The 18,555-nt window shown below is 48.9% G+C and overlaps 2 protein-coding genes across 3 annotated transcripts in view; one reads left to right on the top strand and one right to left on the bottom strand.

Moving 5' to 3' along the window:
- The window catches only part of kcna2b (potassium voltage-gated channel, shaker-related subfamily, member 2b), a 167,271-nt gene that overhangs the window by 56,089 nt on the left and 92,627 nt on the right, over positions 1 to 18,555 (bottom strand). The window lies entirely within an intron of this gene.
- Positions 16,857 to 18,555, top strand: part of LOC127595585 (leucine-rich repeat-containing G-protein coupled receptor 6) — a 39,790-nt gene continuing 38,091 nt past the window's right edge. The window contains exon 1 of one of the 2 annotated variants that reach the window (XM_052057201.1): positions 16,857 to 17,443. In XM_052057201.1, coding sequence (XP_051913161.1) covers positions 17,223 to 17,443 — 221 coding nt within the window. In that variant the 5' untranslated portion in view covers positions 16,857 to 17,222. The remainder of the gene's footprint in view (positions 17,444 to 18,555) is intronic. The other variant, XM_052057202.1, reaches the window with a different exon arrangement.

An 18,555-nucleotide genomic window follows, 5' to 3' on the forward strand; every position in this document is an offset into this window, starting at 1 on the left:
AATGAGCTGATATACGCTTCAGCATCAGTGATCCTAGAGACTCTGGGCTATAAGAGCAACCATGAAAGCCATGAGATATGTTACCCACCATGGAAAAGACGGTTGGAGGCTAAGATCAATGCGGCCCGGAAAGATGTGAGTCAATTGACGGAGGCCCAGAGAGGTGTGATGAAAAGGCCCATACCCGAGAGGTACATCCAGATGACCGTACCTGAAGCACTCGAAACTGCCAAACAAAGGCTCCAAGCCTTGTCCAGTCGCCTAAAGTGATACACGAAAGAGAATGAGGCCAGACGAATAAAAAGGCTGTTCGCAACACAACCTGCGAAAGTGTACGCTCAGTGGCAGGGTCCTAACAACAGAGCTGACCCACCAAGACTGGAAACTGAAAGGTACTGGAAAGGCATATGGGAGAAGGAGGTTGCACATAACAGCAGTGCACAATGGCTGGTGACCCTGAGAGAGGAGCACAGAACCTCCCTGAACAGAACCCAGTTACCATAACAGTGGCAGACATACAGGAAAGACTCTCAGATATGAAGAACTGGACAGCACCAGGCCCGGACATGGTCCACACACCTACTGGCTAAAGAAACTCACAGCACTCCATGAGCGCCTAGCAGTACAAATGAACCAGCTGCTGAGGGATGGGACTCACCCAGAATGGCTAACCGATGGGCGAACGATCCCGATCATGAAGGATCGCTCGAAGGGTGCAGCCCCATCCAACTATCGGCCAATAACCTGTCTCTCCACAACATGGAAGCTCATGTCAGGCATCATTGCGGCTAAGATAAGTGGACACATGGATCAATACATGAACGAAGCGCAGAAGGGCATTGGTAGAGAAACCAGAGGAGCCAAACATCAGCTCCTGGTTGACAGAACAGTCGCACAAGACTGCAGGTCCCGACGTACCAACCTGTGCACAGCTTGGATTGATTACAAGAAAGCCTATGACTCGATGCCACATACATGGATCACTGAATGCTTGGAGTTGTTTAAGGTGAATAGGACCCTAAGAGCCTTCATTGCAAACTCGATGAGGATGTGGAAAACCACACTTGAAGCCAATGGCAAGCCACTTACCCAAGTGGCCATCAAATGTGGCATATACCAAGGTGATGCACTCTCCCCACTGTTGTTCTGCATAGGACTGAAACCCCTAGGCCAAGTAATCACCAAGACAGGCTGTGGATGGAGCTACAATCAGTCACCTCCTCGACATGGATGACATAACGCTGTATGCTAAGAGTGAAAGGGACATAGATTCCCTGATCCACACAACCAGGATCTACAGCAGCGACATCGGGATGTCATTCGGGCTTGAGAAATGTAGTCGGATGGTGACTAAGAGAGGAAAGGTAGTCCGCACTGAAGGGGTCTCACTCCCTGAAGGAACAATAGCAGACATTTAGGACAGCTACCTTGGTATACCACAAGCCAATGGCAACCTCGAACTGGCAACAAGGAAAGCGGCTACGGCCAAAAACCTCCAGCGAGTGAGGCAAGTCCTAAGAAGCCAGCTCAATGGCAAGAATAAGACCTGGGCAATAAACAGCTATGCCCTGCCAGTGATCAGATACCCTGCAGGAATAATAAGGTGGCCAAATGAAGAGATTCAGACCACGGACGTTAAGGTTCGAAAGCTTCTAACCATGCATGGAGGGTTCCATCCCAAATCCAGCACCCTGAGACTGTACGCAAGCCGAAAGGAAGGAGGCCAGGGACTAGTGAGTGTGAGAGCCACTGTCCAGGATGAAACATCCAAGCTCCATGAATACATCAAGGAGAAGGCTCCAACGGATGGCGTACTCAGAGAATGTCTCAGACAATGGGGAACAGAAGATGAGGCGCTGGAAGAGGGACCATCATGGGAGGACAAGCCCCTACACGGGATGTACCACCGGACCATAACTGAAGTGGCGGCTCTCAAGAAGTCCTATCAGTGGCTAGAGAGGGCTGGTCTGAAGGACAGCACAGAGGCACTCATCCTGGCTGCTCAGGAGCAGGCCTTGAGCACCAGAGCCATTGAGGCCCAGATATACCACACCAGACAAGACCCAAGGTGTAGGTTGTGCAAAGGGGCACCTGAGACGATCCAACACATAATTGCAGGGTGTAAGATGCTGGCAGGGAAAGCCTACATGGAACGCCATAACCAGGTGGCTGGCATAGTCTACCGAAACATCTGTGCGTAGTATGGACTGGAAACCCCAAGGTCAAAATGGGAAACACCTCCGAAGGTGGTGGAGAATGACAGAGCGAAGATCCTGTGGGACTTCCAGATCCAGACTGACAAGATGGTAATGGCGAACCAACCAGATATTGTGATCATAGATAAAGGGCAGAGGAAAGCCATTGTAGTGGATGTAGCGGTCCAACTGATGGAAACATCAGGAAGAAGGAACATGAGAAACTCGAGAAATACCAAGGGCTCAGAGAGGAGCTGGAGAGAGCCTGGAAGGTAAAGGTGACAGCCGTGCCTGTGGTGATCGGAGCACTCGGGGCAGTGACCCCCAAACTAGATGAGTAGTTGGAACAGATCCCGGGAACAACATCGGACATCTCAGTCCAGAAATGTGCAGTGCTGGGAACAGCAAGGATACTGCGCAGAACCCTCAAGCTTCCTGGCCTCTGGTAGAGGACCCGAGCTGAATGAGGTTCGGACACCACCCGAGGGGTGAGATGAGGATTTTTTTATTTGTATATATATGTACATACACACACACGCTTGTGTGCTTGTGTGCGTCATTCTTCATGATAGCATCCACAGTCAGGGTTTCCTGAAATTAAATTTGCACATATCCAGAACATTGCCCATCACACATAATCAAGCAGGATTTCAAGCACAGACTAAATTTAATCTGTGAGATTTATATTTTCATTGCGGTGGCTTTGCTTTTGTGTCATATCAAACTTCAATAGAATGAACTGATTTGCTCGCTGACAGTAAATCAGAGTAGTCACTTGTCACAGACAGCTGAAATCATTTTACAAATGGCAGTCAATGGCTCAATAAAATCATATCTAAAAAACTTAATGAAAAAAAATGTCTGAGGTCTTCACCATTTCTAAATGCTGCTTTTAGTTAGGTGTGTTACTTTATTTGTTACTTAGGTTTGTCACGTCCCGTGTTTGCCAGCAGTGGGCAGGCTTCCTGCCTGCCGCCTACACAGCCAGAAAATTCCATGTATCGTTTGAGTATTGCATCGCTGGCAGTGGATCGAGATGTGTATCGAATCGTCCTCAGTGCTGAGATTCACATCCCTACTACACACCTGTCACCCATTGGTGACTAATTACTCAGCCTTTATTTGGACCCTCTGGCAGTCTACTCACTGCCGGAGTATTCCACGCCGTGCCAAAATTCTCTCGCCCAATTCCTATTCAACTATTCATTGCCTCTTAGCCTTGTGGCTGTTATTGCGCGTCGTTATTCCTCTTTCCAGTGAAATTTATAGCATTGTCTAATCAGACCCTCCTTGCTACTTTTTCCGCAAGCGTTTTCTGTTGTTCTCTTTATTTTATCCCTGGTCCTTATTTTGACCAGCGCTTTTTGTTATTCTCCCGGTCGGGTAATTTTGTGTTTTTATTTAAGACTCCTTTTGTTCTCTGACAAACCTCTTTCTGTGTATGCTATTTCAGGGATCCACTTTCAGTTATTTGGTTGTACACGAAGCGATTATTCTGTCGCTTCGGGTACAACGTGACAGAATACTCCGGCCACCATGGATCCCGCAGACATAGAAAAGATTTTGTCCGCTCTGTCCCGACAAGAGCAACAGATGAGTCCGCAGGGCCAAGCCCTTACGGAACTCCGCAGCGCGGTTTCCATGCTGGCTCATCGGTTCGATGAATTCGAACCCCGTTTGGTACGGGTGGAGGCACGGAGAACACCTCCCCCCGTGGTTCGTCCTACCACCACTGAGGCACCCGCATCATTCCCCACAATGATGAGGGAGCCCTCGCTTCCACACCCCCCACGTTACTGGGGTGAGCACGGGCAGTGTGGGAACTTTCTCCACCAGTGCTCGCTCATATTCGACCAACAACCGTCCGTCTATGCTAATGACGCCGCGAAGGTGGCATATATGATGAGTTTGTTGACAGGTCCAGCGGCGTCATGGGCTATGGCGACGAGCGACGCAAAGCCGAGCCTCCGGTCTTCGTTCCACGACTTCGTAACGGCGTTTCGCCGGGTGTTCCACCATCCCGTGCGGGGCAGAGAGGCGGAGGGCCGGGTACTTGCACCCCACCAGGGGAGGCGAACGGTGGCGAACTACTCGATCGAGTTCCGGATTTTGGCCGCCCAGAGTGGCTACGATGATCGGGCGCTGTGTGGACTGTTTCGTCACAGATTAAACCCCCAGCTCAAGGATGGACTGGCGACCCGCGACCACAGTTCCGACCTGGAGGAGTTGATCGAGCTCTCCCTACTATTGGACAACCACCTGAGGGAGAGAGACCGGGAACGTGGAGGTGATCGGTTCCCGTCCCGGCATGCCACATACCGCGGGGAGGACCGTGGGACGCTTGGAGCAGCAGGACCCGGAGATCACCCCCGATTCCGTAGGGTTGCCACCGAGGTGGAGCCGATGCAGCTAGGTGGCGAAGGCTCGGGATCAGAATGGAGAAGGCGCCGGTTAAACGGTCAGGCTCGGTCTGACAGCGATCAACAAGGACCTCATGCTGCTCCCAGCCGTCCGGAACCTCAACCATCCTCGTTCACCGAGTACTGTGAGTCGCGACCCCGCGCAGAGCCTCCCGAGCCTCGGCGAGTCGACACCCGGCCGGGGCACCCCAAGAGACTGGAACTCGAAGGGGAGATCAATGGGGTGTCCCGGTCGTGACGGGTTAGGGCGCTGATAGACTCGGGGGCTGATACTTGTTTTATTGATACCGTTCTCGCCTCTGACTTAGGTTGTGTTAGAAAGGAGTTGGCCGAGAGGAAGCGGGTTCATGATCTCGATGGGCGCCTCCTGGCGGTTGTTACACAACGTACAGAACCACTAAAACTCCAAGTATCCGGAAACCATGTCGAACATCGACGGTTTTATTTAATGCGGTCTCGAGCCGCTCCGGTTGTTCTCGGTTTGCCCTGGCTCAAGACACAATCCCGTTATTTCCTGGGAGCGTCCGGCAATACAGAGTTGGAGCCAGCACTGTTACGAGCATTGCTTGCAATCCGCCGTAGGGGAGCGCGAACGTGCCGGTGAGGACCCCTCTGAAGACATCTGCCTTGACGGAGTGCCTAAGTGCTATCATGACTTACGGCAGGTATTTAGTAGGGATCGCGCATGCTCGTTGCCCCCGCGCCGTCCATACGACTGCGCCATAGAACTGCAAGTGGGCGCTCCGTTGCCGAATTCACGGCTATATCAGGTGTCTCGACCAGAACGAGATGCATTAACGGAATACATTAACAGCTCGCTCACTGAAGGTCTGTGCATCTCATCACCTCCGCCTTCGCTCCTTTGCAAACAGCCACTATATTCTCTAAATTAGATTTACGCAGTGCTTACCATTTGGTCTGCATTCGGGAAGGAGACAAATGGAAGACTGCTTTTAAGACCCCGCTGGGCCATTTCGAATATTTGGTCATTCGGGCTGACTAATGCTCCCGCCGTATTCCAGAGCCTGATCAATGACGTATTAAGGGACATGCTTAACATCTTCTGTTTCGTCTATCTTGACGATATTTTAATTTTCTCCCGGTCGTTACAAGAGCATCAGCAACACGTCAGACTGGTTTTACAGCGTTTGTTGGAAAATAGGCTCTTCGTCAAGGCAGAGAAATGTGAGTTCCATTTACCCGTCATCTCTTTCCTGGGATTTATTATTGAGCAGGGCAAGCTGAGAGCCGACCCCAACAAGACGAAGGCGGTGACGAATTGGCCAACACCGGCCAACCGAAAGGAGTTGCAGCGCTTCTTGGGGTTTGCAAACTTCTATAGGCGATTCATTCGCAGCTATAGCCAAAAGGCACTCCCCTTGACCCGACTGATGTCCATCAAGATCCCCTTCAGATGGGACTCAGAGGCGGACTCAGCATTCGCCAGTTTGAAAGCAGCGTTCACTAATCCCCCCGTGCTGCAACATCCTAACCCTGACCTCCCTTTCATTGTAGAAGTGGACGCCTCGGATTCGGGAGTGGGGGCGGTGTTGTCCCAACGTTCCCCGGTCGACCAGAAACTGCACCCCTGCGCCTTTTTCTCTCGTCGACTCAGTGTAGCCGAGTCGAACTACGATGTGGGCAATCGTGAACTGCTGGCTGTGGTCGCCGCCTTGCAGGAATGGCGCCACTGGCTCGAGGGGGCTAAGGAGCCATTCACTGTTTATACTGACCATAAAAACTTGGAATATCTCCGCTCCGCTAAAAGACTTAACTCCCGTCAGGCCCGGTGGGCCTTGTTGTTGACCCGGTTCAACTTCATCCTCACATACTTTCCGGGGTCCAAGAACACCAAGCCCGACGCCCTTTCCCGTCTCCACGACCCTGCGGAAAGGGACCGGGCGCCGGAGACCATTCTCCCGGCTCGGTGTATCGTGGGGGCGCTGAGATGGGAGATTGAGCAGAGAATACAGGATGCTCTGGATGGAGTCCAGGTCCCGGCTGGATGTCGCTCGGAGGTGTTGCAGTAGGGGCACGGGTCCAAGGTGGCTTGTCACCCTGGGGTGAACCGGACTGTGCATCTCATCACCCAGCGGTTCTGGTGGCCGGAGCTTCGGAAGGATGTGGTGGACTTCATCAATGCCTGCTCCTCCTGCGCCTGCGGCAAGACCTCACGTCGACCTCCGGCGTAATTACTCCAGCAATTGCCCATCCCTCCTCGACCTTGGTCCCACATCGCCCTGGACTTCGTTACGGGCCATCCCGTGGGCGGTCCGTCGTCCTCACTATCGTGGACCGATTCTCGTGCCCATTTTGTGTTCCTGTCCAGGTTGCCGTCGCGCATTGGAGACCGCCGACCTCCTTATCAAGCACGTTTTCCGTCTCCATGGCATCCCGATAGACATAGTCTCGGACCGGGGGCCCCAGTTTGTGTCCCGCGTCTGGAAGCGGTTCTGCCAGTCCCTCGGGGCCACGGCTAGTCTGTCCTCGGGATATCACCCGCAGTCCAATGGTGAAGCCGAACGTGCCAACCAGGATCTGAGGGCGGCCCTCCACTGTGTGTGTCGTCTCCACCGTCCCTCCTCCTGGGTCGACCACTTACCTTGGGTGGAGTATGCGCACAACACACTCGTCTCTTCGGCCACTGGTAGGTCCCCCTTCATGTCGGCCTACGGGTACCAACCACCGCTGTTCGCGTCCCAGGAGGAACAAGTGGAGGTCCCTTCGGTGCAGCACCACCTCAAACGGACCCATCGCGTGTGGAAGGAGGCCCGAGCTGCACTGTCCCGCACGGCGACCCGGAACCGGCAGATCGCGGATCGTCGTCGGCGCCCGGCACCTACCTACGTGTTGGGACAGGAGGTGTGGCTGGCGACGAGGGACCTTCGCCTGGCCGGCACGTCTGCGAAATTGGGGCCCCGATTCACCGGTCCGTTCGAGGTCGAGTCCATTGTTAGCCCCGTCGCGGTCAAGCTCCGGCTGCCGGCCACCATGAAGGTTCACCCCGTGTTCCACGTCTCCCTGCTCAAACCGGTGTCAACCAGTCCCTTGGCTCCTTCTCCCACTCCGCCCCCTCCTCCGCGGGTCGTCGATGGTGACCCGGTGTACACGGTACGGGCCATCCTGGACTCTTGGCGCAGGGGAAGGGGGTTCCAGTACCTGGTCGACTGGGAGGGCTACGGGCCGGAGGATCGGCAATGGGTCCCCCGCTCCTGGATCCTTGATCCGTCCCTTCTGCACGACTTCCACGCAGCTCATCCGTCCAAACCGGGTAGGCCGCCGGGAGGCGTCCGTTGAGGGGGGGTTACTGTCACGTCCCGTGTTTGCTAGCAGGGGGCAGCCTTCCTGCCTGCCGCCTACACACTAAGGGTGTGGAAAATAATCGATATTAATCGATACATCGATGCGCACGTGCGCGATCCGAGTGCATCGGCTCATTCACTGGGTACAACGCGATTGACGGGTGAAATCGCGATCCATCACTATGCATTGATGGGTATCGATAAAATCCGATTCAAGCGCGGTTTTATTCATGTTAAACGTCACATATCTGCCCTTTCCTAGGCGCAATTAATGCACCATCATTGCTTTGCGTTTTGTGTTGAATACGGACGGTAGCCGTGCGTCACATACAGTCCAGTACACAACTAGCGAAACATTATGGAAGTTAGCGCAAGCAGCAGCAAGGAAACTACTATATTTAATGCAGCCGCAACATTCAAATCTTATGTTTGGAAATACTACGGCTTCGAAAAGAAAGACGGAAAGCTTGATAAAACCTCTGTAATTTGCAAGGAATGTCGCACTAAAAAGCATTACAACGGCAGCACCACAAATATGCAGACCCACTTAAAACGATGGCACCAGATCACCGACAAGTTTCCCTGCCACTCCCTCGCTTCCCCGCCCAGTTCCTCGTCGGACACCGGAGAAACTCTTGGTAAACCAGGTCAGGATCAGAAAAAAATTGCCTCTTATTTTGGGAGTCCCCTTGCAACTCACTGTGACCGCGCAATGGCTATAACTAAGGCCACTGCTTATTTCATATGCAAAGACCTCCAGCCTTAGCGTGGTGGACAACGAGGGTTTCAGACAGCTCGTGCACGTTTTGGAACCCAGGTATAAAATACCAGACAGGTCTGTGTTCACTTACGAACATATTCCCGATGTGTACAACAAAGTGAGAAGTGAGATTACTGTGTCGCTGAACAGTGCGCAAAGAGTTGCACTTACAGTGGATGGGCGGACATCTTGCGCTATAGATTAAAAAAAAAAATCCTCATCTCACCCCTCGGGTGGTGTCCGTCCCTCATTCAGCTCGGGTCCTCTACCAGAGGCCAGGAAGTTTGAGGGTTCTGCGCAGTATCCTTGCTGTTCCCAGCACTGCACATTTCTGGACTGAGATGTCCGATGTTGTTCCAGGGATCTGTTGCAACCACTCATCTAGTTTGGGGGTCACTGCCCCGAGTGCTCCGACCACCACAGGCACGACTGTCACCTTTACCTTCTAGGCTCTCTCCAGCTCCTCTCTGAGCCCTTGGTATTTCTCGAGTTTCTCATGTTCCTTCTTCCTGATGTTTCCATCACTTGGGACCGCTACATCCACTACAACGGCTTTCCTCTGCCCTTTATCTATGATCACAATATCTGGTTGGTTCGCCATTACCATCTTGTCAGTCTGGATCTGGAAGTCCCACAGGATCTTCGCTCTGTCATTCTCCACCACCTTCGGAGGTGTTTCCCATTTTGACCTTGGGGTTTCCAGTCCATACTCCGCACAGATGTTTCAGTAGACTATGCCAGCCACCTGGTTATGGCGTTCCATGTAGGCTTTCCCTGCCAGCATCTTACACCCTGCAGTTATGTGTTGGATCGTCTCAGGTGCCTCTTTGCACAACCTACACCTTGGGTCTTGTCTGGTGTGGTATATCTGGGCCTCGATGGCTCTGGTGCTCAAGGCCTGCTCCTGAGCAGCTAGGATGAGTGCCTCTGTGCTGTCCTTCAGGCCAGCCCTCTCTAGCCACTGATAGGACTTCTTGAGATCAGCCACTTCAGTTATGGTCCGGTGGTACATCCCGTGTAGGGGCTTGTCCTCCCATGATGGTCCCTCTTCCAGCGCCTCATCTTCTGTTCCCCATTGTCTGAGACATTCTCTGAGTACGTCATCCGTTGGAGCCTTCTCCTTGATGTATTCATGGAGCTTGGGTGTTTCATCCTGGACAGTGGCTCTCACACTCACTAGTCCCCGGCCTCCTTCCTTTCGGCTTGCGTACAGTCTCAGGGTGCTGGATTTGGGATGGAACCCTCCATGCATGGTTAGGAGCTTTCTGGTCTTAACGTCCGTGGTCTGAATCTCTTCCTTTGGCCACCTTATTATTCCTGCAGGGTATCTGATCACTGGCTGGGCATAGCTGTTTATTGCCCGGGTCTTATTCTTGCCATTGAGCTGGCTTCTTAGGACTTGCCTCACTCACTGGAGGTATTTGGCCGTAGCCGCTTTCCTTGTTGCCAGTTCGAGGTTGCCATTGGCTTGTGGTATACCAAGGTACTTGTAGCTGTCCTCAATGTCTGCTATTGTTCCTTCAGAGAGTGAGACCCCTTCAGTGCGGACTACCTTTCCTCTCTTAGTCACCATCCAACTACATTTCTCAAGCCCGAATGACATCCCGATGTCGCTGCTGTAGATCCTTGTTGTGCGGATCAGGGAGTCGATGTCCCTTTCGCTCTTAGCGTACAGCTTTATGTCATCCATGTAGAGGAGGTGACTGATTGCAGCTCCATTTCTGAGGCGGTATCCATAGCCTGTCTTGGTGATTACTTGGCTTAGGGGGTTCAGTCCTATGCAGAACAGCAGTGGGGAGAGTGCATCACCTTGGCATATGCCACATTTGATGGACACTTTGGTAAGTGGCTTGCCATTGGCTTCAAGTGTGGTTTTCCACATCCTCATCGAGTTCGCAGCGAAGGCTCTTAGGGTCCTGTTCAATTTATACAACTCCAAGCATTCAGTGATCCATGTATGTGGCATCGAGTCATAGGCTTTCTTGTAATCAATCCAAGCTGTGCACAGGTTGGTATGTCGGGACCTGCAGTCTTGTGCAACTGTTCTGTCAACCAGGAGCTGATGTTTGGCTCCTCTGGTATCTCTACCAATGCCCTTCTGTGCTTCGTTCATGTATTGATCCATGTGTCCACTTATCTTAGCCGCAATGATGCCTGACATGAGCTTCCATGTTGTGGAGAGACAGGTTATTGGCCGATAGTTGGATGGGGCTGCACCCTTCGAGGGATCCTTCATGATCGGGATCGTTCGCCCTTCGGTTAGCCATTCTGGGTGAGTCCCATCCCTCAGCAGCTGGTTCATTTGTACTTCTAGGCGCTCATGGAGTGCTGTGAGTTTCTTTAGCCAGTAAGTGTGGACCATGTCCGGGCCTGGTGCTGTCCAGTTCTTCATATCTGAGAGTCTTTCCTGTATGTCTGCCACTGTTATGGTAACCGGGTTCTGTTCAGGGAGGTTGCTGTGCTCCTCTCTCAGGGTCACCAGCCATTGTGCACTGCTGTTATGTGCAACCTCCTTCTCCCATATGCCTTTCCAGTACCTTTCAGTTTCCAGTCTTGGTGGATCATCTCTGTTGTTAGGACCCTGCCACTGAGCGTACACTTTCGCAGGTTGTGTTGCGAACAGCCTGTTTATTCGCCTGGCCTCATTCTCCTTCGTGTACCGCTTTAGGCGACTGGACAAGGCTTGGAGCCTTTGTTTGGCAGTTTCGAGTGCTTCAGGTATGGTCATCTGGATGTACCTCTCGGGTATGGGCCTTTTCATCACACCTCTCTGGGCCTCCGTCAATTGACTCACATCTTTCCGGGCCACCTTTATCTTAGCCTCCAACCGTCTTTTCCATGGTGGGTAACGTATCTCATGGCTTCCATGGTTGCTCTTATAGCCCAGAGTCTCCAGGATCACTGATGCTGAAGCGTATATCAGCTCATTGGTTTCTGTGATCGTTACGGTATGTATGTATATATATATATATATATATATATATATATATATATATATATATATATATATATATATTATATTTCATATAAGACACTCAGTGAGAATAGTCTGTTTGTGTTTACACTATAGTAACAGCTGTCAGTCTCAGGTGCCAAATTGTTTACATTTTCTTTGCACAAAACCCAATTGTGAAAGGGCTTAAATAAGTTGTTTTACAAGTTCTACTGTTTATAAGGAATAAAGTGGTATCCTTTTTGTAATACCATACTGAATTCCATCTTTTTAAAAGCTTTTTTTTTTGCTTATTTGCATCATGTTTAATTGCACAATATCGCAACAAATTGCATTGTATCGTATCGGATCGCATTGATTTGAACTTAATGTGTATTGAATTGTATCACATCGTGACGACGGTGAAACGTATCGCATCATATCGCCAGAAAATTCCATGTATCGTTTGAGTATCGCATCGCTGGCAGTGGATCGAGATGTGTATCGAATCGTCCTCAGTGCTGAGATTCACATCCCTACTACACACCTGTCACCCATTGGTGACTAATTACTCAGCCTTTATTTGGACGCTCCTGCAGTCTACTCACTGCCGGAGTATTCCACGCCGTGCCAAAATTCTCTCGCCCAATTCCTATTCGAATTATTCATTGCCTCTTAGCCTTGTGGCTGTTATTGCGCGTCGTTATTCCTCTTTCAAGTGAAATTTATAGCATTGTCTAATCAGACCCTCCTTGCTATTTTTTCCCCAAGCGTTTTCTGTTGTTCTCTTTATTTTATCCCTGGTCCTTATTTTGACCAGCGCTTTTTGTTATTCTCCCGGTCGGGTAATTTTGTGTTTGTATTAAAGACTCCTTTTGTTCTCTGACAAACCTCTTTCTGTGTCTGCTATTTCGGGGATCCACTTTCAGTTATTTGGTTGTACACGAAGCGATTATTCTGTCGCTTCGGGTACAACGTGACAAGGTTTGTTCCTGCTTGTAATGTGTGTGTGTGTGTGTTCAAGATAGTTATGTGTGCATTTTTAAAAAAAAATTAAACATTGAATGTGGATGGTATGATAAACAATGACTTCTCAGCCATGTTGTTTGCTTGTTTTGGTGTGAAAATAAGATTTTGGTTGAGATTAAGTAAAGAACCAATTGTTAAGAAAGACACATGCTTTTAGGATTCATTCAGCTCATATGCACATTTATTCTTTATGTAGCGATTATTAAATAAATGGCAGAACATCAAGGGGTCAAAGGATACTTCATTCATGTGAACATAGAAGAAAAAACACAGACTTCCAAATGTTCCCTTGGTGTGGAAGAGGGTGGCCAGAGAGCGACAAGGTCAGAGCCACCCTTGGCCACTGTGAAGCTCCGCCTCTGGTGAGTGAAAAATGGGCAAAGACTGAGAACAATTTAGTACATAATTGAAGAGTGTTAACCTTTTGGCCATGACTAAATCTAAGGCCAAGTACACTGAGCCAATTTCTACCGCTACAGCATGCAGTTGGCAAGCAAGCCATGCCTACAAAACAAAAATTGCATGTGTCTTGGACAGAAAAGCTTGGTTCCCCCAATTCCCCAGTGTTATATCTTTTGTGCTGTTCAATGTATGAAAAGTTGACACGCAAAGCAATTATGGGATTCGTGACGAGCAGGATGTATGTGCTCAAATGTCTATTCGTGTGAACCATAGGCTGAAAAAACGTCTACAACTGTGTTTAATAAACAGTTCACCACCTTCCCTCAAGTGTTTCTGTTACATGGTCCCACACACCAGGAGCAAGGCGGAAACCTACAGTATTAGATGACACAGTTGCCCGTCTCCATTGTTCTGATGCATGTTAAGTGGCTTGCTAGCGGCTAACCCAGCACTTGAGTCAAACATACTTGAGTGTCAGTTAAAGGTAGAGCCAGTCTTGATTTCAGCACATTCAGCGGAAATGCCTGTGGCGTTCAAAAATTGGAAGGAGGGCACCTATTTTTCACGATTTTGCAGCCTGATTTCATGTTACATATTTTTAATTCATTCCGATTTGGCAGGCTTGTTTAGATGACTCTCCTCTGTTATTAAGACATTTTATTTTCCCTCTAATGGGACTTTACATGACTCTTCAGGAGTAAAAGATCTGCCATGTTTTTGATGGACAGGCCTACTGCGCGACTTTAATAGTGACCATTTTGGTGGTACTTGGAGAGGCCCATTTATCTATTTTTTCATTTGCTTCTTTCTTTCTTTATAAATATTTCGAGGTGGTCTAAAATGTTTGAGAATAACTGCTACCGGTACATAAAAATTCATTGACGGACACTACTAACCTTTTTCTGGAGGGACAACAGGATCAGACTCGGGCTTGAAAATGTAGAAAACAGTGAAATGAGTGCCTACTCTTATAGTAAATATACAAACATTTGCATTCGACAGAGACTTGGTGTGCTGACTCACATTACACATCTACTATAGCTTTGTATGAGGCACTCATGATACTCATTTATTAACTGGGTCAGATCATTGTCGCCTTGGCCCAGAACAACTAAATAACTTTTAAAAGATGACAGAGCTCCGCGAACAGGAAGGGGAAAGGTGGAGAGTGCAGGAGTGGGAGAACATGAAGGTGGATGCAGTTTGTGTGCATGCCAGTGGTAAGGACTGTGTGTTTGCATGTGTATGCAAAGGCTTGCACTCTCATGAACTGTCAAAATATTTGCTCAAAGGGCTTCGCAGTAAAACAGCGTATACATAAAGCATGACTTGATACCATGGCACACAACATATTTAAAATGACAACAGATAGAGGGAGCAAAAACAGACATTCCATTACAAAGCGGGAGAAAAGAGAAAGAGTGCGCGAGTGGGAGAGAGAGAGCATGAGAGTGACTATGTGAAGAACAGCTCTGAAAGAGGTTTTGTGGGGCCATAACAAAGGCCCCTCAGAAAACACAGTGACATAGGAATGTTAATTAATTAATGAGGAACTATCGAGCCTCCAGAGAATGGTAGAGAAAGAAAGAGAAAGATGGAGTGGCAGAGAGACAGGTTGGCGTTACAGAAAAACATTTTATTTTTTACTTTTGCGTGTTAAGTGGTACGCTTGTGTCTTAACTTTCTCAGTGAATTTGGTGGCAGAATGGTATAATCCTTCCTCAAAGTATGCAATGCATGTGTGCATTTGCACGTGCGGAATATATACAGTGCACTCCGCTTAATAGAACACCATTGGGCCGAAGCGCTTCTGTTCTACTAAGCGGAGTTTCTATTAACCGGAGACACGTTAATAGTTTCAGACACGTCGACGACCAAGTTATGCACGCAGAAAAAACCCTGCTGACGAGTTAGAAGAGATATTTCGACTGTGGACGTCCATATCTTTAATCAAACAACAAAACAACAACTTTAATCAACTTCAGTCAAACATCTCAAATGACGAGAAAAATTTCGTTACTTTTGTCTGGAAAAAGGAGTCCGTAATTTTGCGGTTGACTTCCCTCTCAATGCGCTGGATAAGAGGGAAGTCCTGGAAACCGCGGGCGTACCTTCTGAGAATCCGGCAATGCATCGTATCGTCTGAGTATGTCCTTCTTATCCGCAGGTGATAGCCCTCGTCTCTTGAATGAAGTTGAAGCCATTGTGACGTGCGTGTGTCTATGTGTGGAGTGACGCGTGCTACTTGTTACTGTATATGGCTAGAACTACCGCGTTTTCTCGCGATAGTGGTACAGTATCGCGATAGCTACACTTCGAAAACCACTAGTTTACAGTGTTCATTGCTTACGGCCTGTTCTATTAAGCGGAGATCTGTTCTACTAAGCGGATTATCTTTATAGGAAATTGCATTAGGCAAATCCGTTCCAGAGCCTTTTGCTCTATTAAGCGGATTACTCTATTAACCGGTGTTCTATTAAGCGGAGTGCACTGTACCAAGACTGTCCTATTTGCAAGGGGGCACCTTTGACATTTCTTTCCTCGTCCAATTTTTCTGCATCACACAAGCAAACAAAAAATGTTTTTCGGACACTTTACCCGCACACAAAGCCGGCGAGTGTACCACGACACTATCAGCGACTCTACACACTCATAAATAAGAAGTAAACTATCAAAGGTTTGATTCGCTCACCTAAGATCAATGGTACAATTTTTGTTACATGATTTATTTGGTGTTTACAATAAAGGTCACTGGAATTACAGTAACAATGTTGCAACTCGGGACGAATGTTAGCTTTTTCTCAGGAGTGGAAGCTAACTTTTTAGCTAGCTGTTACTGCTCACCAAGAGGACAAATTTACTTATGTAAATACCGGTAAGTCAAAAGATTTTTTTTTCAACAATTGTCTTACTCTGATCGTATGCACAACAGGGTTGCATGCGGTAGCGTGAGACATTCAATCAAGGTGTACTCTATTTAAAAAAATGTGAAAAATAGAAGAGCCGACATACATTTGCTCTACCAATATTTTTTGGGAAAACTGTTTGATGGTGTCAAGACCAACATATGATGTGATTCACTGCTTTCCTCTATTTCTACCCTGCTAAAAAAATAAGGATATATTTAAGATAAGTGGTTTGGAAAATGGATGGATGGATGATTTAAAATGTCATGGGTGGGACTTAAAATGTCCTCTAATTCTGGAATGACTCTTTTAATAAGCTCCTCTCCACACAACACTGGCAACATGTTCTGCGTCTGCTTGAACACTTGCTGTCACATGAGTGGCCTCTCTACGAGTTCAAAATCCCAACAATCCAGCAGCAGAAACCCGAGAAGGTGCAACTTACGAAACCCCACATTCTAATCTTTCTAGTGGCGGGGGGACGCTGAAGTGTCAGAATTGCAATTTCCTCCAAACAGTCACAGTTCTTTGTCATCTAACTGTGACACAACAGCCAAAAAAGACTGCCCAAGCTGCAGTCCTCACCTTCCAAAGTTTTCTCCTTTTTTTTTCAGCTATAAATGCTCTCTCGCTTGCATTCATAAGGTCCCCCGTCGTCTCACACCAAAACCGTATTGCCCCCCGTCCCCGCCCGCTCGCGTGTCCCTTTCCCAAACAGCCATTCTCTTCACAGTGAGCTTCCAAGCAAAATAAAACAAGGCAAAGCAAGGGAGAACGAGAGGCGAGGGTTTAGGACTCAGGGGCCCCTCCCACCTCCGAGAGATGCTCCAGCCCATCCCTAAATTGTGGGCCAATGAGAGGAGCTCATTCAGCACTCGTGCGCTCCTTCTACAATAGGTAAGGAGTGGGAGGCAGAACGAGAGAGAGATATATTTACAAGAGAGAAAAGAGACGACAGTGTGCATTCTCTTTGGGGGGGATAAATGATGAGAAACTAGAGGGCACGCGGGAAGGAAATAAAGTTGGAACTATAAGAGAGGATAAATTAGATGAAGAGTTTGTGACAGCAGCAAGTGCAGAGCTCCCGAAGAAACAAGCTTGTCTCAGACGTTGCTTAGGATCCATCATTAACAAAACAAAACAAAGCAAAGGAAGTCCAAAGATTGCTTATTTCTCTCTCCCAACCCAACCATATCGGCTACAGCAGAGAAACAGATCAGAGGAGAGTGAGCCCACAGGGGAGAGGCATTACAGGTGTCCAGGCAGACAGTCCGACATGCTCGCCGTGCTTCTTCTTCTCTGCATAGTGGACGGAGTAGGCGCATCCACACCTGGAGTCTGGGCTTATGACGGGATGCAGGACAGTCAAAGAGCAGCAGCAACGCTGTGCCCGTCGCCATGCCAGTGCGAACAGGACACTATCTTCATCATGGTGGACTGCTCGGAGTTGGGACTAGCGTCTGTGCCGACCGACATCAGCCCTCTCACAACCTACCTGTGAGTAACACAAGTTAGAAAAGAATGCACTCCTCCGTTATCTTCTCTTCCTGCCTCTGTTTCTTCATTTCTTCCCAGGTCTGTTATCGCTGTGGCCGAATGTTTGCATTTTGTAACGCGGCGCTTGTGTGTCAGACTGTTTTAAACACACTAAGACGCACACTCTGGGGAAAAAGTGCGAGCAGGCAACACTAAGCTGCAGGTGTCACCTGGGATGGCGGCATTAGCAGCTTGTTGATAAAAAACGTTGAGTGTGTTTGTCTTGACGGCTAGGAAAGGATGAATGGACAACCTTCTTCAGCGTCGGGTTTCTGAGCACCAACTGGGGACCAGTTGAGGCAAGGTGCACGTGACGGTGAATATCCTGTGCTCGGACGTAATGTCACATATGCAGTGTATAAACTTACGACTACTGTGTATCTTATTTGTTCTCTACTATTTAGGTGAACCGCTAAACCGCAAGCTCAGTTGGTAAATTATGTCAGCGCTTTGATCTTGAATAGGAATGAGCTACTATGTTTTCTGTCATTCCTTTTGCCCGAGAGATTAATGACTCATTAAGCAAGCTCTCTGAAAAAGTTCCAATTTTCCCCCAAACGCGCGTTGGAAAGACATGAGACAGCCAAAGGAGCCGCTTCCCACCAGGAGTGTCAAAGTGAGAGCAGAGACGATGTACAGAATGTGAAAGACTTTCTTCCACAGCTGCCAGAACTTTGAAATTGCTTTTCGACACAGGCCTCTGAGGACAGGCATGCCTTGATAACTGATATTGAGGTGACTGAAGTAAAATCCGGGAAACTGCGATGAAGCAGTCACTCACACGGGACTGGACAGGTTTTACAGTGGTGGTGGGGTGTGGGGTGTAATTGCAACGGGTAAGGAAAGATCAAAAGTTGATGTCATAAAAAGGCCATTGGATCACTCTTCGTGAATGATGCCTGAGTCCACATCTGTGATGGTTGAGTCCAATTTCCACATATCTTGCGTTGACTGGGAATCCACGGGGTCACATCTATTCAGGAATTGCTCAATAGAGCACACCCACCAGCGCTGACCTGAGAGTCCTTCGGTGCACTCCTCTTTCTTTTGCCTTGAGCCGCACACACGCGCGC

The sequence above is a fragment of the Hippocampus zosterae genome, chromosome 2, assembly GCF_025434085.1.
Source record: "Hippocampus zosterae strain Florida chromosome 2, ASM2543408v3, whole genome shotgun sequence".
NCBI classification, from domain to species: domain Eukaryota; kingdom Metazoa; phylum Chordata; class Actinopteri; order Syngnathiformes; family Syngnathidae; genus Hippocampus; species Hippocampus zosterae.